Here is a 22,890-nt window from a genome sequence, read left to right as displayed (position 1 = left end):
GAGACATGAAGATCTTTACCACTGCAGTGTTGTAAGAAGTATACCCCCAGCCTGGTGTATCTTGATGTACACTCAGTCTCCAGAATGCAGCCCAAGCCCTTTCATTTCTGGCTGTTTTTTTCCCTGAGGACATACACACTAACACATGGGTTATTTCCTGACAACAGACTTTCTTCTTATAGCAAGATCACTAAATCTTAATTTTTAAATAACAGCCCTATGTAAACATTCTGCCTCAACTACCTGGCCTCCTGCCACAGAAATATTCATAATGATAGTCAAATGATGGTCCCTACAGCAACTGCTGTAAAATAACATGTAATCAGTCAAGTGTCTTCTAGTTGGAAGAATATCCAATCCTCACAAAACTAAGTCATAAGTTTCTTAAACTTTTGCTCTAGTGTTCAAAATGCCACCACTTATTATTTTTACCATAATTTAAGTATGTGAATTGTTCTATTTACTTTAGAATTGTCCCTATATTTTACACAGCCAGCTGTCTTTCCTTTTCTATGAATTATCTCTATTTTTATACATATTTCTAGAAATAACACCCCTTCACTATCATTACCTTCATTTATGAGCCCCTTCATATTCTCAATGTAGTCACAGTTTTTCTAACTGATAACAGCCATTGTTTGATACATACTTAAAACATTCTCAAATCTTTTCTAATCAATTTAAAATAGATATCAATCCCTCCTTAGGAACATATTCACAACCTTATGTTCCTCAAAACAAAAATAAATTGACCAAACGAGAAAAAGAGAAAAATAAATTATAATAATTGCACATTTGCAATATTACCACTATTTGTAATGTAATTAAACCTGGGGAAAACGTCCATCCGTTTCATTCTATGCCAATGTTATTGTGGGTCTCTTTCTTCTTCATCCTTGGGTATCATCGCACAACAGACTACCTTTTTATTTAATTATATTATTACATTTTATCATTCCAATGACATTATAAAACAAAAGAAACAAAAAACCTTTAATCTAATATTCTGTAAGTTTTGTCAACCACCTTGTCTCAGGATTAGTTTCCAGAGCTTCCCTAGGCCAATTAAATTTAAACAGTTCTATATCCAAATAACTAAACAGTTCTTTTAAAAAAAATACTTTTTCCAACCCAATATTCAGGATAACAGTCCTTAGTGTTTACTTTAACTCAAATTTGACCGTATCTATTCAATACACACCATCCCTTTAGTAATTAACATTTATACTAAACACTTTTATTACTAGTATTATCTATTTTCCCAATAGCCCTTTTGTCTCAGTTTTTCTCTCATGAGTGGTAATAAAAGGTCAGTACCCCAATTCCTTTAAGTCATTATTCTCCCTGGCCCATATCATTTCAGCATGTCTATTTTTAGATACAGTTCACAGGTCATCAGACACAGTTGTCCCTCACTATTCAGTCGGTTAGGGTGGGTTTGAGCTCCACACTCACTTGTGGTGATATTCTCTCCCATGCCTTAAAGCATTCTGACATCACCTTCCATGATAACTCCCTTATTCTACTGGTGATCTCTCAGATGAATTACATATGATGTATTTATCAACAAAACCCTCACAGAGACCCACACTCCAATAAACCCTTTGGAGTAACTTTCATCACTTTTTATATGCAGAATGAACAAAGCACATTTGTGTATTTACCCAAAGACCATAACCCCAGGAACTGATAATTAAAAAAAAAATAATAATAAACCTATTTGAATAACTTATTCAATTTAAGGGTACAACTCTTCATAATTTTCCCAGAGACATAATCGATTTTCAAAGTAATTATACATTTTGAATAAAGTCTGGTGTCTTTTAATCATTTTATAATTAAATCCCACCTGTTCCAACAATTTCTAGTAAAGGTGATCAGTCTTTCACAGGAAATTCTTAGGATTCAGGGCATTTTGACACCATTAATATGTTTCCACTCCCCTTTCTTTAGGAACAACTTAAATACATTTTTCAAAAAACATTTCCATCCTTCTGCATACCCAATTTGAAACTGAATTGGAAATAAACCCTTCCAATAAATCTACTAATGCGTATTCATTCCCGGTACATGGTGTACTTACTAGTGAACCATAGGCCAATAACACAAAGGGACTGGACTCACTTATCCAGAACTCCAAATTTTTATTTAAATTAAAATGTTTTTTAGTTTTTTTGCCTTATCCAGATTTTTTTTTTTTTTAAAGCAACTGACTTTAAGAACTGCTTTCCACAGTAATGCAGTCTCCAATGACATTTTGACCAGAGAAGATTAAACCCTTTTTTTCTGGAAAAGGAAGTATACATATCGTTAATATTCACAATGTTACCTTTTAATCAGCAAATAGTTTTTATTCCATAAACGTCTTATCAGTTTTCAGAGAATGACGGTATAGAATGTCTAACAATTAAAATTCCATCTGTACTCTACTAGATGTCAAGTCAAACGTGATCTAATACTTCTTCTTGACCACATATAAACTGTAATCTCTATGAAACACTCATTGTTCGCTCAGAGACTATACACCGCCAAGTAAAAATTCCATTCTCACTAACCTCAAACCGATTAGTTGTTTGTTATTTTGACAAGGATACAAACTCTTGTATAGCGGCAGTTTCTGCTACCGCCCTAAATTCTAGTGTCACCTTACACTAATTTTCCCCATACCCGATATACCTACAGTGGGGAGAAGAAGTATTTGATACACTGCCGATTTTGCAGGTTTTCCTACTTACAAAGCATGTAGAAGTCTGTAATTTTTATCATAGGTACACTTCAACTGTGAGAGACGGAATCTAAAACAAAAATCCAGAAAATCATTTTGTATGATTTTTAAGTAATTAATTTGCATTTTATTGCATGACATAAGTATTTGATACATCAGAAAAGCAGAACTTAATATTTGGTACAGAAACCTTTGTTTGCAATTACAGAGATCATACGTTTCCTGTAGTTCTTGACCAGGTATGCACACACTGCAGCAGGGATTTTGGCCCACTCCTCCATACAGACCTTCTCCAGATCCTTCAGGGTTCGGGGCTGTCGCTGGGCAATACGGACTTTCAGCTCCCTCCAAAGATTTTCTATTGGGTTCAGGTCTGGAGACTGGCTAGGCCACTCCAGGACCTTGAGATGCTTCTTACGGAGCCACTCCTTAGTTGCCCTGGCTGTGTGTTTCGGGTCGTTGTCATGCTGGAAGACCCAGCCACGACCCATCTTCAATGCTCTTACTGAGGGAAGGAGGTTGTTGGCCAAGATCTCGCGATACATGGCCCCATCCATCCTCCCCTCAATACGGTGCAGTCGTCCTGTCCCCTTTGCAGAAAAGCATCCCAAAGAATGATGTTTCCACCTCCATGCTTCACGGTTGGGATGGTGTTCTTGGGGTTGTACTCATCCTTCTTCTTCCTCCAAACACGGCGAGTGGAGTTTAGACCAAAAAGCTCTATTTTTGTCTCATCAGACCACATGACCTTCTCCCATTCCTCCTCTGGATCATCCAGATGGTCATTGGCAAACTTCAGATGGGCCTGGACATGCGCTGGCTTGAGCAGGGGGACCTTGCGTGCGTTGCAGGATTTTAATCCATGACGGCGTAGTGTGTTACTAATGGTTTTCTTTGAGACTGTGGTCCCAGCTCTCTTCAGGTCATTGACCAGGTCCTGCCGTGTAGTTCTGGGCTGATCCCTCACCTTCCTTATGATCATTGATGCCCCACGAGGTGAGATCTTGCATGGAGCCCCAGACCGAGGGTGATTGACCGTCATCTTGAACTTCTTCCATTTTCTAATAATTGCGCCAACAGTTGTTGCCTTCTCACCAAGCTGCATGCCTATTGTCCTGTAGCCCATCCCAGCCTTGTGCAGGTCTATCCCTGATGGTTTTATCCCTGATGTCCTTACACAGCCCTCTGGTCTTGGCCATTGTGGAGAGGTTGGAGTCTGTTTGATTGAGTGTGTGGACAGGTGTCTTTTATACAGGTAACGAGTTCAAACAGTTGCAGTTACTACAGGTAATGTGGAGTGGAGTGGAGAACAGGGGGGCTTCTTAAAGAAAAACTAACAGGTCTGTGAGAGCTGGAATTCTTACTGGTTGGTAGGTGATCAAATACTTATGTCATGCAATAAAATGCAAATGAATTACTTAAAAATCATACAATGTGATTTTCTGGATTTTTGTTTTAGATTCCGTCTCTCACAGTTGAAGTGTACCTATGATAAAGATTACAGACCTCTACATGCTTTGTAAGTAGGAAAACCTGCAAAATCGGCAGTGTATCAAATACTTGTTCTCCCCACTGTATATCCAAAACAGAGAGCTATTTTCTTATTGGTTCTTAGATATTGTCAATAGTTCTGCTAATCACCTTTCCCAGATTATAATTCATTTGTCACATCACTTAATTTCTCCTATCAAAGCCTACTCTATATAGTACAGACATTATTTCTGAATACTACAAATGACTTAATGTCTTATTCTAGTACAGTACTTCAAACATCACTGTGTTTTTCCCTTTACAGATATCATTATTTATTCATTTTATTAATTTGCTTATTTTATTACTTTTAACTTTATTTAGTATGAAATCCAATTCGAATACATTTTTCCTTTATAATTTAGCTAGTTATAATGTCTACACTTTCTTACCTCTTTATTTATCCACTTGCTACATAGGCTAAAAGACAATCTTACTGTTTAATTCCTGATTCATGGTTTTAGTGAAACAAGCCTCAGTATTTTTTATTTATTTTGACACCTTTTTAGTAATTTTACTATGGTCGCTTACTACTTTATCACGTCAGTGTTTTTATCCTTGATTATAACTTATTTTACTTCGATGTTTCTTAATTTCGTTCCCTCTGCCTAACAGTAGTTTAGTGGCACCCTTCCTCAACTCTATACTCTGTCACAGGAAGGCTGCGCGCTCCCTCTTCTGGACGCTCTGCCTAAACACACACAACCTGTCCTTTCTTTCTAATGTTCTATCTTTACACAGATCCACTCATTCTCTTACAGTATTTTCATACATTCGTTTATTTTTTCATTCGTTCATTCAATCCCTTTGTTTTTACCTAAAAACAACTTACAGTCTTTCTTTATTGACTTACTCCATTTCCTCAACATAAGCCTAGACTGATAGGATTTCTACGATATGACGAGACTACTGTCTAATCGGATCAGCTTGTCTTCATATCCTATTCACCCCCCAATACTGATCTCTATTCCATATTAGAGCAATATCGTGGCGTGACCTACCGATTTTCAACCCCCCGTTTAGCTAGACGAAGCGTTTCGTATCCGCAGGATTTCTTTTGCAGTTGAACGCCGCACAATCGGGCCATCGTTCTTCCTGCGCTCTAAATATTCACCCGTTCAGTCCTCCTTACGGAGCGGTAGCCATGAATATTTATTTAACTACTTATTTACGTTTTAACCGTATAAGCTGCTTTTGCAGTTGAACGCCGCACAATCGGGCCAACGTTCTTCCTGCATCCTAAATATTCACCCGTTCAGTCCTCCTTACGGAGCGGTAGCCATAAATATCTAGCTAACTACTTATTTATGCAGTTCTCTATTATTTTTAGAGCCATTATTCATAAGTAACCTGTCCAAGCATTCCTTCTACTAATTTTATTGAATAGGTATCACAGGATTTTCTACCTACATTATCTGTTTTGACCGTATGGGCTGTCCCTCATTATAGCCAGCCATCTCAGCCAGATGCGCAAACAACCGCATCATTTAAGCTACACATTCGAACGGTCTGATCAGAACGAGCGCATGCATGCCCGCTCCGCTAAACACCTAACACAAGCAAAGTTCACAGCGCCTATTCACTCAGTCTCTATACATGCGCATACATTTATATTTAATACAATTCCCCAAATTACACATACATGCAAATTCATTGAATTCGAAAGTTCTCTAGTATTTACTGGTTTCTTTTTAGGAAATTTGAAAGAGAGACTTACGTGGCGCCCCTCTCGCTGAGACAGGATCTCTGAAACAATCCATACAAACATTTCAACTATGTAAGAACAGGCTTACCTTTTTATAGTTGTGGCCATATTGTTTGCAAGATTGTCCAAAGAAACTATCACCAGCCCTGAACGCCATTCCTCAGTCCCTGTCCCTCCTGGCATGCTCGCCAAATATGTCGTGGAACATCGTCTCAGAAATATAACACTCGTAAGAACTTGTGAAATCAATTAGGCTTTTAATACAGAGCATTGCCAGCCGGAATGTCCCGCGGAACACACAATTTCCCAGAGCCCTAGCTCTTCTATTTATACACACATAGTATTATGTCCATCCCTTATGCAAATGAAGTTTCATTTCTTAAGTCATTCACCACCATTATCTTTTAGTTCAAGCTTCCTACTTGTTCACGCCCAATACCGCCCATATCTGCTTTCAATTAGTTTATAATGGTGGCCGGACCCTCTATCTTAGTGTGTCAGCAGATTCTGTGTCTCTTCCTTTCATTAATGTGTCAATGTACTCTTTGTTCTGCCTTTATTGGAATCAGCAGATTCTATCCTATAAGCCTACTTTTTAGAAGGAGCTGACTATGGGTCTTTTTATCATTAGTGTGTCAGGTCAGCAGACCATGTGTCTCTCCCTTTCATTACTGTGTCAATCTACTCTTTGTTCTGTTCTCCCCTATCCTTAGTGTGTCCAATTGTCTTAGGCGCCTATGTGTCTCCCTGTCTTCCTGTGGTCTATTTTTAATGTTCAGCTGTCTTATACATCTATGTGCTGTGCTATACGTCTATGTGCTGTCCTATACGTCTCATTTACTCCTACAGTGGACATTTGATTAATTGTTCAGCAGTCTTATGGCTTGGGGGTAGAAGCTGTTAAGGAGCATTTTGGTCCTAGACTTGACGCTCCGGTACCGCTTGCTGTGCGGTAACAGAGAGAACAGTCTGACTTGGGTGACTGGAGTCTTTGACAATTTTTTGGGGACCTTCCTCTGACACCGCCTAGTATATAGGTCCTGGAAGGCAGGAAGCTTGTCCGCAATGATGTACTGGGTCATACGCACTACCCTCTGTAGAGCCTTACGGTCAGATACCAAGCAGTTGCCATACCAGACGGTGATGCAACCGGTCAAGATGCTCTTGAGTGTGCAGCTGTAGAACTTGTTGAGGATCTGGGGACCCATGAAGGGGAAAAGATATTGTCGTGCCTTCTTCACAACTGTCTTGGTGTGTTTTGACCATGATAGTTTGTTGGTGATGTGGATCCCAAGGAACTTGAAAGTCTCGACCCTCTCCACTTCAGCTCCGTCAATGTTAATGGGGGCCTTTTCGGCCCTCCTTTTCCTATAGTTCACGATCAGCTCCTTTGTCTTGCTCACATTGAGGGGAAGGTTGTTGTCCTTGCACCACACTGCCAGGTCTCCATTCCTACATTTACACTGCCAGGTCTCCCTAAAGGCCGTCTCGTTGTTGTCGGTGATCAGGCCTACCACTGTTGTGTCGTCAGCAAACTTAATGATGGTGTTGGAGTCGTGCTTGGCCACGCAGTCATAGGTGAACAGTGAGTACAGGAGGAGACTAAGCACGCACCTCTGTGTTGAGTATCAGCATAGCAGATGTGTTGTTGCCTACCCTTACCACCCGGGGGTGGCCCATCAGGAAGTCCAGGATGCAATCAGGAAGTCCAGGATGCACTTATTGATGAAGCCGGTGACTGAGGTGGTATACTTCTCAATGTCATTGGATGAATCCCGGGACATATTCCGGTCTGCTAGCAAAACAGTCCTGTAGCATCCGCGTCATCTGATTACTTCCGTATTGAGCGATTCACTCTTAACTCCTGCTTTAGTTTTTGCTTGTAACCAGGAATCAGGAGGATAGATTTATGGTCAGATTAGCCAAATGGAGGGGGCGAGGGATAGGTTTGTATATGTGTCTGGGTGGAGTACAGGTGCTCGAGTTTTTATTTATTTATATTTTCTCTCTCTCTGGTTGCAGATGTGACATGTTTGTAGAAATGAGGTAAAACGGATTTAAGTTTCCCTGCATTAAAGTCCCCGGCCACTAGGAGCGCAGCTTCTGGATGAGCATATTCTTGTTTGCGTGTGGCCTTATACAGCTCATTGAGTGCGGTCTTATTGTCTACAGCTTATCATGAGTTACTCTACCTCATATTAAATACTTCTTTAATATTAGACATCACACTCCAGCTGTTATTGACACAAGCCACACCCCTTGTCTTTACAGACGTAGCTGCTCTGTCCTGCCGATGCACGGAAAACCCAGCAAGCTCTATATTATCTGCGTCTTCGTTCAACCACGACTCTGTGAAACGTAAGATATTACAGTTTTTAATGTCCCTTTGATAGGATAGTCTTAATCGTAGATCGTCAAGTTTATTTTCCTATGATTGCACGTTGGACAAAAGTACTGATGGTAGTTTACACACTCGCCTCCGAATTGTCACGAAGCACCCCAATTTTTCCTTCTTTACTTCTCGCGAATGACAGGGATTTGGGCCTTGTCTTGAGAAAGTGCTATATCCTTCGCGTCGGACTCATTAAAGAAAAAATCTTTGTCCAGTTCAAGGTGAGTCCAGAGGCTCTTTTCGGCCATAATAGACTGTAGCAGCAGCATCATGTACAAAATAAGTTTTAAAAATGCGAAAAACAAACAATAGCACGTTGTGTTAGGAGCCCGTAAAAAGGCAGCCACCCATCCGGCACCGTTCTTCCCCACATTTACATAAGTATTCAGACGACCCTGTTTCTCCCATTCTTCTCTGCAGATCCTCTCAAGCTCTGTCTGGTTGGATGAGGAGTGTCGCTGCACAGCTTTCTTCAAGTCTCTCCAGAGATGTTCGATCCGATTCAAGTCAGGGCTATGGCTGGGCCACTCAAGGACATTCAAAGACTTGTCCCGAAGCCACTCCTGCGTTGTCTTGGCTGTGTGCTTTGGGTCTTTGTCCTGTTGGAAGGTGAACCTTCACCCTAGTCTGATGTCCTGAGCGTTCTGGAGCAGGTTTTCATGAAGGATCTCTTTGTACTTTGCTCTGTTCATCTTCCTCTCGATCTTTACCATAGGCGGACTCAAAAATTGTTTTTTACATTTCAAGGAAACAGGATGCACCTGAGCTCAATTTCTTGTCCATGTTGACTCCTATGCTTCCCAACAGCGGGTCTCTGACATCATCAGAGTGCGCAGCTGAACACTAAACAGGAACCACTCGGTTTGTTATTTTAACTAAAACAACCAGGTTTTAGTTTGTTTTTAACAGGTAGGGCCGCCGGAATCCTGCTTAACTGACAGGTTAAAGACTGCTTTAAAGAGATGCTAAACCTCTAACATTAGCCATGAAGCTAACAAAGTTAGTCCCAGATGAGTTTTCCAATGTTGCCCTCTTTGTATGTAGAGGTAAATGAACGGTTCCAGCGCTGTAGGAGTTGTATGTACTATGCTTTGTTTCGGGACAAATTGGATCACTCATAGTTCCAATGTGGCAATTGTTTGCTTGCCAAGGATTATAGGCATGAAGTGGCTTCCTGGATCGCACAGGTCGACAGCCGACGTAAGAAACTGGGGGAATCGCAGAGTGGAATGTTTACCTTTTCTAAGCCGGTGTTTGGACAGTGTTCACATGTTGGATTCATCGCTGTTGTGTGTCGTCTGGTCCGGTGTTGCCCGGAGCTCGTTCGCCAGGGGAGCCATCTCCTATCTCTCCTATCCCATCTGATAGCGTAGTCGAAGGAGCACGGCAATCACAATGGTCGCATGTCACGAGCCGTGGAAGCCGATGACAGCGGCCTCCCGCAAACCAGTCTACACTCCCAATGAGAGGCCCTGAGCGGATACAAACAACTAATAGTTTCACCGCCCTGGAGGCTGATCTTCCTGCACCTTAGTCGCTGGGGGGTATCTGCGGTCCTTCCTCTACGATTTTGAAGTCTATGTCGGCAACCTTTTGTCCCTACTCTTGATCGAGCGGGGTATCTCCATCTGTCTGAGGCCTGCAACATCCTGTGGGAGTGGGAGGATTTCTTCCTCCGTCTCGCCATCCGTGATTTTGGGAGGTTCCTGGTGCAAAAACAGAGGTGGTGTGCCCAAGTAGGAGTCTATTGTGCAGCTCACTAGGCACTAACATAAATAACATTAGAATGTCTATTTCTGCTAAGCTTCGCAGTAAAAACAAGCAAACATCCTAGGATTAATTATTTTGCAAGGCCCTGTATGTGGCCTACCACTTCGCGACTGAGCCGTTTGGCAATGTTGTGTATGTACAGAATTTCATGTTTCTAGGTCACACAGCTTGTGAAGCGTTATAACGCCACCTTTTGGCCAAATGGCATTACATGAGAGCGTGTGACCCATGGCCTTTTATACAATCATGCACATTTGCATCCTCCTAGGTCTTAAGGGAATTAGCATTTTATTAATCAAATTGGCGGAACTAGAAAAAGTATTTGCCAACTAATACAATTGGGTTTCACTGGCTTCGCTGCTGATCCCCCAATAATATGAACATTTTCTAAAGTTGTGCTTTCAGCCTGATAATACGCAAGAGTGCTAAAGCAAGCACACTTATCGTTATAGAAGGTACAATAAAAATCCACACTAGTGTGTAGATCAACACCGGTATATAGTAAAATACGATATACTGCCCATCCCAAGATCTAGGTTTCAGGAAATGGCAGTAACGGGTGTTTCAAAAATGCTAAACGCTCCAACTTGATCTTAGGTCTACATCAGCATCACCTAAGGACGACCCTGATTGTACGTTGAAACGTGTATATATTTCTCGTTGTGCCCATAAGTCTATAGCCTACCATTCCTACATTTACATTTGATTATTCATTTAGCAGACGCTTTTATCCAGAGCGATTTACACGAGTAATTAGGGTTAAATGCCTTGCTCAAGAACACATTGGCAGATTTTTCACCTATTCGGCTCGGGGATTGGACCTAGCAACCTTTCAGTTACTGGCCCAACGTTCTTAAAAAACTGCAGTCTTTTGCCGACGTCATTATTGGGCAAAAAAATGTGCATTTACATGTTTGTTCCCACATGTGTGGGAACTGCACACGCGTTGTTGTGGGAGCCATGGGCTTTGCCGCCTCGCTGAAGAGGTACTCGTAGAGATTCTTTAAAGTTGCCTGTTCTAAGAAGGGACCCTTCCAGTTCCCCTTAGATACTGTTGCTATCAGCCAGGTCAAGCTGAGTGAAATTCTGATGAATGTATGGCTCCCATTTGAGAAAGCAACTAACTGATACCTGCTGCATGTCCCTGCACATTGTGTATGAAACAAGAATGTGATACGCTTTGCTACAACAAACCGGTTGGTTAGACAGGCTATAGATTGCATAGTGTGTCAATAGTTTGGCATGAAGGATATGTTGTTGAAAAGGCCATTGATCGAAGCTAGGGGAACTTTGCTAGTTTTGAAGCGTGTCCACAATGATGACGGTGATATCTTGCATTTGTATACTGTTCTTCTCAAAAAAAGGGGCCTTTTAGTTGTATGGGAGTATCTCACCCTTGCTATTCCATTTCTTTGTCCCGCAGTGGCCAAGCCTGCTGTGGCAGAGAAGCTACAGTGGACATGTGCTGAGCTTCCTACTGAGGGCCAGATGGTGGCACTGGTGGTCAGTGTGATGGAGAATCCTGGAGAGTTCTACTGCTACAAATATAACCAAGAAGGTACAGGCATTCTAAACATCTTACAGTAGGAGTGAGATTTTACTAGATTAGAATAAGGGAGCCTAGGTCTCCCGAGTGGCGCAGTGGTCTAAGGCAGTGCTAGCTATGTAAGCCGGAAACCATACATGCTGAGGCTGCATGTATTGTGGCTGGGGATTTTAACAAAGCTAATCTGAGAACAAGGCTTCCTAAATTATATCAGCATATTGAATGCGCGACACGGGCTGATAGCATTCTGGACCATTACTACTCTAACTTCCACAATGCATACAAAGGCCTCCCTTCGGCAAATCTGACCATGACTCCATTTTGTTGCTCCCAGTTTATAGACAGAAACTAAAACCAGAAACGCCCATGCACAGGTCTATCCAACGCTGGTCTGATCAATCGGATTCCACACTTCAAGATTGCTTCGATCACGTAGACTGGTATACAGTTGAAGTCGGAAGTTTACATGCACCTTAGCCAAATATATTTAAACTACATTTTTCACAATTTGTGACATTTAATCCTAGTAAAAATACCCTGTCTTAGTTCAGTTAGGATCACTACTTCATTTTAAGATTGTGAAATGTCAGAATAATAGTAGAGAGAATGATTTATTTCAGCTTTTATTTCTTTCATCACATTTTACCATGATGTCAAGCAAAGAGGCACTGAGTTTGAAGGTAGGCCTTGAAATACATCCACAGGTACACCTCCAATTGACTCAAATGATGTCAATTAGCCAACCAGAAGCTTCTAAAGCCATGACATCATTTTCTGGAGTTTTCCAAGCTGTTTAAAGGCACAGTCAACTTAGTGTATGTAAACTTCTGACCCACTGGAATTGTGATACAGTGAAATAATCTGCCTGTAAACAATTGTTGGAAATATTACTTGTGTCATGCACAAAGTAGATGTCCTAACCGACTTGCCAAAACTATAGTTTGTTAAGAATAATTTGTGGAATGGCTGAAAAACGAGTTTTATTGAATCCAACCTAAGTGCATGTAAACTTCCGACTTCAACTGTATGTTCCGGGTAGCCTCAGACAATAACATTGATGTATACGCTTTCTCTGTGAACGAGTTTATTAGCAAGTGCATCGGTGAAGTTTTAGCCACTGTGACTATTAAACCTTCCCTAACCAGAAACTGTGGATTGATGGCAGCATTGCGCGAATCACCTCTTTTGATCATGGCAAGGCGACTGGAAACATGACCAAATACAGTGTAGCTATTTCCTCCAAGGCAATCAAAAGAGCAAAGCGTCAGTATAGAGACAAAGTAGAGTCGCAATTCAACAGCTCAAAAACGAGACGTATGTGGCAGGGTCTACAGTCAATCACGGGTTACAGAATGAAAACCAGCCCCGTAAAAGGACATCGACGTCATGCTCCCAGACAAATTAACCAACTTCTTTGCTCACTTTGAGGACAATACAGTGCCACTGACACGGCCCGCTACCAAAGCCTGTGGGCTCTCCTTCTCCCTGGCCAACGTGAGTAAAACGTTTAAACGTGTTAAACCTCGCAAGGCTTCCGGCCCAGACGGCATCCCTAGCCGCGTTCTCAGAGCATGCGCAGATCAGCTGGCTGGTGTGTTTACGGACATATGCAATCAATCCCTATCCCAGTCTGCTGTGCCCACATGCTTCAAGAGGGCCACCATTGTTCCTGTTCCCAAGAAAGCTAAGGTAATTGAGCTAAATGACTATCGCCCCATAAGATTCACTTCTGTCATCATGAGGTGCTTTGAGAGACTAGTCAAGGATCATATCACCTCCACCCTACCTGACACCCTAGACCCACTTCAATTTGCTTACCGCCCCAATAGGTCCACAGATGACGCAATCGCCATCACATTGCACACTGCCCTATCCCATCTGGACGAGGAATACCTATGTAAGAATGCTGTTCATTGACTACAGCTCAGCATTTAACAGCATAGTGCCCTCCAAGCTCACCATTAAGCTCGAGACCCGGGGGTCTCGACCCCGCACTGTGCAACTGGGTCCTGGACTTTCTGACTGCTGTGGGAGCCTCACCTCAGAATCCTTTTCCATTGACATATTGTTTCTTAAGTGATGATATGTTGAGTTAAAACTTTGCTTCTATACCACTACATACAATTGCAATGTACACTGAACATAATTATAAAAGCAAGATGTGAAGTGTTGGTCACAAGCTTTTCATGAGCTGAAGTAAAAGATCCCTGACATGTTCTATACGTACAAAAAGCTTATTTCTCTCAAATTTTGTGCACAAATTTGTTTACATCCCTGTTAGTGAGCATTTCTCCTTTGCCAAGATAATCCATCCACCTGACAGGTGTGGCATATCAAGAAGCTGATTAAACAGCATGATCATTCATTACACAGGTGCACCTTGTGCTGTGGACAATGAGGCCACCCTCTAAAATGTGCAGTTTACACAATGCCAAAGATGTCTCAAGTTTTGAGGGCGCATGCAATTGGCATGCTGACTGCAGGAATGTCCACCAGAGCTGTTGCCAGATAATTTAATGTTAATTTCTCTACCATAAGCTGCCTCCAATGTCATTTTAGAGAATTTGGCAGTAGGTCCAACCGGCCTCACAACCGCAGACCATGTGTAACCACGCCGGATGTGTAGGACCTGGACTGGCTTCATCTGCGCTATAGTCTGAGACCAGCCACCAGGACAGCAGATTAAACTCCGGATTTGCACAACTGAAGAATTTCTGTGCAAACTGTCAGAAACCGTCTCAGGGAAGCTCATCTGCTTGCTCGTCGTCCTCACCAGGGTCTTGACTCGACTTCAGTGGGAAATGCTCACCTTCGATGACTACTGGTACGCTGGAGAAGTGTGCTCTTCACGGAGGTATCACGGTTTCAACTATACCGGGCAGATGGCAGACACTGTATGGCTTTGTGTGGGCGAGCGGTTTGCTGATTTCAACATTGTGAGTAGAGTGCCCATGGTTTCGGTGATGTTATGGTATGGGCAGGCATAAGCTACGGACAACGAATACAATTGCATTTTATCGATGGCAATTTGAATGCACAGAGATGCCATGACGAGGCACATTGTTGTGCCATTCGTCTGCTGCCATCACCTCATGTTTCAGCATGATAATGCACGATCCCATGTCGCAAGGATTTGTACACAATTTCCCAGTTCTTCCATGGCCTGCAATACTCACCACACGTCACCCATTGAGCATGTTGGGATGCTCTTGATAGACGTGTACGACCGCTTGTTCGAGTTCTTGGCAATATCCAGAAACTTTGCACAGCCATTGAAGAGGAGTGGGACCACAGGCCACAATCAACAGCACTGCATGAGCCGTGTCTTGTGGTCACACCAGATACTGACTGGTTTTCTGATCTACGCCCCTACTTTTTTTTGTTTTGTTATGTAACCAACAGATGCAAATCTGTATTTCCAGTCGTGAAATCCATGGATTAGGGCCTACTGAATTTATTTCAATTTACTGATTTCCCTATATGAAAACTCAGTAAAGTCTTTGAAATTGTTGAATGTCAGTAACGGTTAAATATGGTACATGTGTTATATTCATCGTTTTTATGTGTTACATTCCCTGTTTTCACTGTAATTGACATTCATCAGCGATATCTGTTGGTGTTGTAAGACCTGCAGGTTCTAGCGGAGTTGAGGGCTGAGCTGAAGCGGCACTGTGAGGCAGACATCACCCCTTTCAGTCCTAGTGTGGGTGAGCCCTGCTGCGCCCTGTTCTCTGGTAAGAACAAACGACGAGATTTATCAAACGCCACTCTAACTGAATATCTATCATACTATATGGGGTAGTAAAAATATCACCAAGGCCCTCTCTCTTACTCCCACTGGTGCAGTGAATGTAGTCGGAAACTGTATATTATGGTTAATACTGGTGTGTGTGCTCTCCCTCCACAGGTGATGGGGCATGGTACCGTGGTATGGTGCAGGGTGTGTGGGCTGGCAGTAAAGCCCGGGTGTATTTTGTGGACTATGGCAACACCAGTGATGTAGAACCAGCCCACCTCAGAGCGATCACACCCGAGCTCCTCAAACACCACTTCCTGGCTATCCGCTGCTGGCTAGCAGGTGTGTGTGTGTGTGACAGTTAAAGTAGTAACTTTTCTACATTGTCAAACTTTACAGGTTTTTTATGTAATAAGTTATTACATTATTCGGTGGTTGTAATGTTATCAGGTGAGTAACAACTTTTTTGAGGAATAATGTAAACTTTTTTGATTAATGTTTTTACGTATTGCTTCCTTCAATTTGATGCATATACTGCTAGTTACAAACACAAGCTCATGCACATCATACCGGAATACTTCTATATAAACACACTCGCAAGCACACATTGAAATGTGCACAGTCATACACACACACACACACACACACACACACACACACACACACACACACACACACACACACAAAAGTAACTGAATACTCATAAATAGAAACTGACAAGCGCACACTGAAACCGGTCTAGTTGAAAGAGATTTTCAAAATACCAATATAACACTTCTTTACTTGGCCATTGTACAACTGGAACTTTTCTTTTTGATGTCACAGTACCCAAACCCTGACACGCCATACACACAACAGGCTGTGTATGATGATGAGTAACCTTCCTTGAGAGCTAGTTTTGAATCCAGTCTGTGCCTGGATGGGTGTCCGCTAGGAGGGGGTGGTCAAAAGGTTTGGTGAACCTCACCTGTGTGTTGAGGATCCTTGTTTTACAGTCCCCTGAGATAAAGATTACTTCTTGAAACCATTTTGTGCTTGTGCCTTGCTCAAGGGCACAACGGCAGGAGATTATATCTAGAATTAGATACCAGCAACCCTCCAGTTGCCGATTCACATCCACCAGATTTTTCCCATGAGACCCAGGATTCAAAGGCCTGCCCCTCTAACCTCAAGGCTACGTGCCGCCCCATAGCAAGGTAACAAGAGACACAGGTTTGACTGCTCAGAGAGATGACATCGCAGATGGACCCTATTGGTTACAACCCCCACATAGAGCAGATGCGATTTGGCACAAACTGAGTAATACATAAACATTGCTTTTGCTATGTTATTAGCTACATGATCAGTTAAAGATGATACGTTATTCATCAAGTTGTTACTCCCATGATAACGTAAAAAACCACTGTGTAGTAGCATAACTTATAATGTAAAGTGAAAGGTTATTACATTATCTCTTCGTGTTTTATTACGTTATCCGGTAAGTTATAACATTAACTGGTGTTATTACATTAACCGTTAACCATTACTGTGTGTGTGAATGAATTACATTTTATTTTCATGTCAAATCTCCAGTTGGCAACCCATACCTTACTGACTTAATTGACACTAACAAACATTACAATGGTTCACGGTGATACTAAAGTGATAATTATTACTGTTCTGCGCAGTTCTGCGCAGTAAGGTATTAAAGTTATCCAAGCAATAATAATATCTAGAGCAGTAAAAAAATAGTTAATACAGTTAAGTAAATACAGAAATATTTAAACCCGGTCTTGCACAAAGAAAAGATTGTATGTACGTGTTTGTATATTTGCAGGATTTTGGGGATTTTGTTCATGATATCCTCATTCCTAAAATTGTAATTGTTTTCAAAACCTGCTCATACGAATATGGTGAGAAACTGTTGCAAATGTCAATGTGGGAAAACATAGCAAGTCATGACTATAAAATAGTCTTCCCCCAATCCCTGTAGGTGTTGAGCCTCTGAGCCCCCAGTGGAGTGCTGAGTCTATAGGCCGCTTCCAGGCCCTGTGTGTGGGCCAGCAGCTCCATGCACGTGTCCTCTTCATCACAGAGCGAGGCTACGGACTTGAACTGGACAGCAGTGGTCAAAACGTGGCCACCACACTGCTCTCAGAACAGCTGGCCAAAGCCCCTGGACAGAGCCAGGCCCATACTAAATCCGATCCCACTGTCCCTAAAATCCCCCAGCAGAAGCCTGCCATTCAGAGAGACACCACCACTAGTGTGGGACCACCCAAACCCGCAGCCACCAATGAAAATGAGCCGCCCACTGAGAAGCAGGTCAAGAAAAACAATCAGAGCAAGGCTAGTGCTCGGCAGCCGGCAAAAGTGTCCATCCCATTTGGGTCCGATGGAACTGCATCTGGTGAGTCAGATTTACTGTATTTTCAGTATCAATAATAGATTGTAACCATGTTTCCATCCAACCATTTTTAAACAAGTCAAGTACATGTCGGATAAAAAAAACTGATGATGGGCCTGATGGAAACAGCAAATTGTTGGTGGACTTTCTTAAATGTTGACAAAACCAAATCTGTATCATTTGATTGAAAATGTGTCGACAAGTAGATGGAAACCTAGCTTGTGTAATAATTAAAATAACTTTTTTGGACAACAGCACAAGATTGGCTGCAATGTCACAGTTCATCTGTCTGTCCATGTCTTGCCTTCAGATAAAACACTTCTCTTCATTTTATTTCAGCATGAGCTTACATGACAGTGCTGAACCAATTAATTCAGTCACATTGCCAGTGGCACACACTTTTACAAGAACAATTCATGTTTATCAAATATCTCCTGTTTGTCTTTACTCGTGCCGTCATACAATATTTGTTGCTAATAAATTCAAGCGCAACTTAGAAATATCAACTTGAATTCCAACCCACCTGCCATCAATACAATTAAATCATGATTCAGTAAATGTGGTTTGATAAGGAGTAATTTATCATTTATCCTGAAACAGTGGTAAGGTTATGGCAAAATAAGTATGTACAGTGCCTTCACAAAGTATTCAGACCCCTTGACTTTGTCCACATTCTAAGTTGCAGCTGTATTCTAAAATTGATTAAAATATTTTTTTCCCTCGTCAATCTACACACAATAAATACCCTATAATGACAAAACGAAAACAGGTTTTTAGACTTTTTTATTTATTTTTTAAACAGTTACCTTATTTGCATAATATTCAGCGGCTTTGCTATGAGACTCGAAATTGAGCTCAGGTGCATCCTGTTTCCATTGATCATCCTTGGTGTTTCTACAACTTGACTGGAGTCCACCTGTGGTAAATTCAATTGATTTGGACGTAATTTGGAAAGGCACACACCTGTCTATATAAGGTCCCACGGTTGACAGTGCATGTCAGCAAAAACCAAGCCATGAGGTCAAAGGAATTGTCTGTTGAGCTCTGAGACAGGATTGTGTCGAGGCACAGATCTGGGGAAGGGTACCAAAACATTTCTGCTACATTGAAGGTCCACAGAACACAGTGGCCTCCATTCTTAAATGGAAGATGTTTCAAACCACCAAGACAGTTCCTAGAGCTGGATGCCCGGCCAAACAGAGCAATCGGGGGAGAAGGGCCTTGGTCAGGGAGGTGACCAAGAACCCCATGGTCATTCTGACAGAGCTCCGGAGTTCCTCTGTGGAGATGGGAGAACCATCTCTGCTGCACTCCACCAATCAGGCATGTTATTGTAGAGTGGCCAGATGTAAGCCTCTCCCTAGTAAAAGGCACATGACAGCCCGCTTAGTTTGCCAAAAAGCACCTAAAGACTCTCAAACAATGAGAAACAAGATACTCTGGTCTGATGAAATCCAGATTTAACTCTTTGGCCTGAATGTAAAGTGTCACGTCTGGAGGAAACCTGGCACCAACCCTACAGTGAAGCATGGTGGTGGCAGCATCATCCTGTGGGGATGTTTTTCAGCGGCAGGGACTGGGAGACCTAGTCAGGATCGAGGGAATGATGAACAGAGCAAAGTACAGAGATCCTTGATGAAAAGCTGCTCAGGATCTCAGACTGGGCCGAAGGTTCACCTTCCAACAAGACAACGACCCTAAGCACACAGCCACGACAACACAGAAGTGGCTTTGTGACAAGTCTCTGAATGTCCTTTAGTGGCACAGCCAGAGCCCGGACTTGAACCCAATCTAACATCTCTGGAGAGACCTGAAAATAGCTGTGCAGCAACGCTCCCCATACAACCTGACAGAGCTTGAGAGGATCTGCAGAGAAGAATGGGAGAAACTCCCCAAATACAGGTCTACCAAGCTTGTAGTGTCATGTACAAAGGTGCTTCAACAAAGTGCTGAGTAATGAGTCTGAATACTTTTGTAAATGTAATTTTAAATTTTTTATATACATTTGCAAAATATTGTAAAAACATGTTTTTGCTTTGTCATTATGGGGTATTGTGTGTAGATTGAGGGGGGGGAAATATCTAATCATCAAATAAAAACCAAGTAATATACACAACTGCAATATTTTATTATTACAAAGTAATTTTCTATTTATGTCTACCCAATGTGGACCTGACGGAGACAATGGAATATGGAATGTTTTGGCAATTGAACATTCACTCTTTTGGGATTTTAGAATTTCCATTAAAAAGCTTAAATTATTCTAATGTCATTATTTCATGTTTAAAAATATCGCAAAAAAAATGTATTGATCGTAATCGAACCCACCTCCAAAAAGCACTAATCGCTCAGCACTAGAATTAGTATATGATTGTTTAGTGTGTTTATGTCTGAAGCTTTAACCACAGTCACAACAGCTAAATTGTTTCATTCCTGTCTGAATTGGTCTATGCCTGGTCAGGTTATTCTTAAAAAATATTTTCACACAGTCACCACAGCTAAATGGTGTCTCTCCTGTAGGAGACAGTTTGGTTCCCCTTGAGATTGAAGCTCTTTCCTCAGTCATCACAGCTAAATGTTTTTTTATTTTTTATTATATCTTCATTTAACTAGGCAAGTCAGTTAAGAACAAATTCTTATTTTCAATGACAGCCTAGGAACAGTGGGTTCACTGACTTGTTCAGGGGCAGAACGACAGATTTGTACCCTGTTAGCTCGGGGATTCGAACTTGCAACCTTTCGGTTACTAGCCCAATGCTCTAACCACTAGGCTACCCTGCCGCCCCACTGCTAAATGTATTTACTCCTGTGGGAATCCTAATGTGCATGGGCAGATATTTTGTGTTTTAAGGTCTTGCCACAAACGGGGCAGGTGCTGGGTATCCCACTGTGACCTAGTCAAACATGGGCCTTCAATTTACAGACTGAATAGTTTTTTTGCAGAAGCGGCATTTGCTGGGTCTCTTGTCGAGAGTCACATGGCTCTGCAGGTCAGCTTTAAAAGATATAACTTTTTGCCACAATCACAGCAGCTGTGAGACGTGGTGCTGGGTTTGGTACAGTGTTCCCCCATTGATGGGGTTTAGATCCAATGATGAGCTGGGATGCAATTATGGGCTTGGATCCAATGGTCTCCTTGTCTTCTCTTATTACAGTTTGTATAGTGTGGTATTTTAGTAGGAGAGTGTATAAAAGTGTAGTAGTCTTGAGTGTAGTCTGATGAAAAGTGTGATCTAACTGCCACACAATCCAAACTAATGAGGGTGATAGTCTATCACTGCTTTAATAGTATTATTACAACTATCAAAGTAATCAAACCAACTGACTAAATTTAACTTGGACTATAATTACCTGCTTTGCTGAAACATTTTAATCTTCTTCCACTACCACAAACATACTTTTAAAGAGTTAAATCAAGCCCCACATTTAATTTAATTTAAAGTTACTACCTAGTTATTATTCTTTAGCACGCAGTTCTCTGCTGCCAATGACTGGAACGAATTGCAAAAATCGCTGAAGCTGGAGATTTATATTTCCCTCACTAACTTTAAACATCAGCTATCTGAGCAGCTAACGTACATAGTCCATCTGTAAACAGCCAACCCAATCTACCTACCTCATCCCCATATTGTTTTTATTTACTTTTCTGCTCTTTTGCACACCAGTATTTCTACTTGCACATCACTATCTGCTCATCTATCACTCCAGTGTTAATTTGCTACTATGGCCTATTTATTGCCTTACATCCTCACGCCATTTGCACACACTGTATATACTTAATTTTTTTCCTATTGTGTTATTGACTGTACGTTTTTTTATTCCATGTGTAACTCTGTTGTTTTTGTCGCATTGCTTTGCTTTATATTGGCCAGGTCGCAGTTGTAAATGAGAACTTGTTCTTAACAGGCGTACCTGGTTAAATAAAGGTGGGAGGGGAAAAAAATAGTAAAGTAAAACTTTTTAAACTTCTTCCACTACCCAGACAGAAAATGTATTTTATAAAGCTAGAGCAAGCTCCACAACTTTACTTCATTTTAATCTATACTGAACAAACATATAAACGCAACGTGTACGGTGTTGGTCCCATGTTTCATGAGCTGAAATAAAAGATTACAGAAATGTTCCATACAGACAAAAAGTGTATTTATCTCAAATGTGTTTACATCCCTGTTAGTGAGCATTTCTCCTTTGCCAAGATACTCCATCCACCTGACAGGTGTGGCATATCAAGAAGCTGATTAAACAGCACGATCATTGCATAGGTGCACCTTGTGCTGGGGACAATAAAAGGCCACTTTATATTGTGCAGTTTTGCCACAAAACACAATGCCGCAGATGTCTCAAGTTTTGAGGGCGCAAGCAATTGTCATGCAGGAATGTCCAGAGCTGTTGCGAGAGAATTTAATGTTACTATTAAATTCTTTAAAACAATGTATGTCCAACTGGCCTCCCAACCGCAGACCACGTGTAACCACGCCAGCCCAGGACCTCCATATCCGGCTTCTTCACATGCGGGATCATCTGAGACCAGCCACCCGGACATCTGATGAAACTGTGTGCTCGCACAAAGAATGTCTGCGCAAATTGTCAGAAACCGTCTCAGGGAAGCTCATATGCGAGCTCGTAGTCCTCACCAGGTTCTTGACCTGACTGCAGTTCAGCGTCGTAACCAACTTCAGTGGGCAAATGCTCACCTTCTATGGCCACTGGCACGCTGGAGAAGTGTGCTCTTCATGGATGAATCCTGGTTTCAACTGTACCGGGCATATGACAGACAGTGTGTTTGGGTGAGCGGTTTGCTGGTGTCAATATTGTTTAGTGTCCCATGGTGTCGGTGGGGTTAGCTACGGACAACAAACACAATTGCATTTTATCGATGGCAATTTGAATGCACAGAGACACCGTGACAAGATCCTGAGGCCCATTGTAGTGCCATTCATCTGCCTCATCACCTCAGGTTTCAGCATGATGATACACGGCAACATGTTGCAAGGATCTGTACACAATTCCTGGAAGGTGAAAATGGCCCAGTTCTTCAATGGTCTGCATACTCACCAGGCATGTCACCTGTTAAGCATGTTTGGGATGCTCTGTATACGA

General features: G+C 41.8%; 1 protein-coding gene across 5 annotated transcripts in view; it reads left to right on the top strand.

The window, feature by feature from the left end:
* tdrd1 (tudor domain containing 1) overlaps positions 1-22,890 on the top strand; it is an 85,032-nt gene that overhangs the window by 41,203 nt on the left and 20,939 nt on the right. For all 5 annotated transcript variants that reach the window (XM_071346977.1, XM_071346979.1, XM_071346976.1 and 2 more), the window contains exons 16-19: positions 11,546-11,680; positions 15,295-15,402; positions 15,576-15,746; positions 17,377-17,793. In XM_071346977.1, coding sequence (XP_071203078.1) covers positions 11,546-11,680; positions 15,295-15,402; positions 15,576-15,746; positions 17,377-17,793 — 831 coding nt within the window. The remainder of the gene's footprint in view (positions 1-11,545; positions 11,681-15,294; positions 15,403-15,575; positions 15,747-17,376; positions 17,794-22,890) is intronic.

Source organism: Salvelinus alpinus, chromosome 17, assembly GCF_045679555.1.
Source record: "Salvelinus alpinus chromosome 17, SLU_Salpinus.1, whole genome shotgun sequence".
Taxonomy (NCBI): Eukaryota; Metazoa; Chordata; class Actinopteri; order Salmoniformes; family Salmonidae; genus Salvelinus; species Salvelinus alpinus.
Note: the sequence above shows the minus strand (reverse complement) of the source record. Positions and strands in the feature narration are given on the sequence as shown.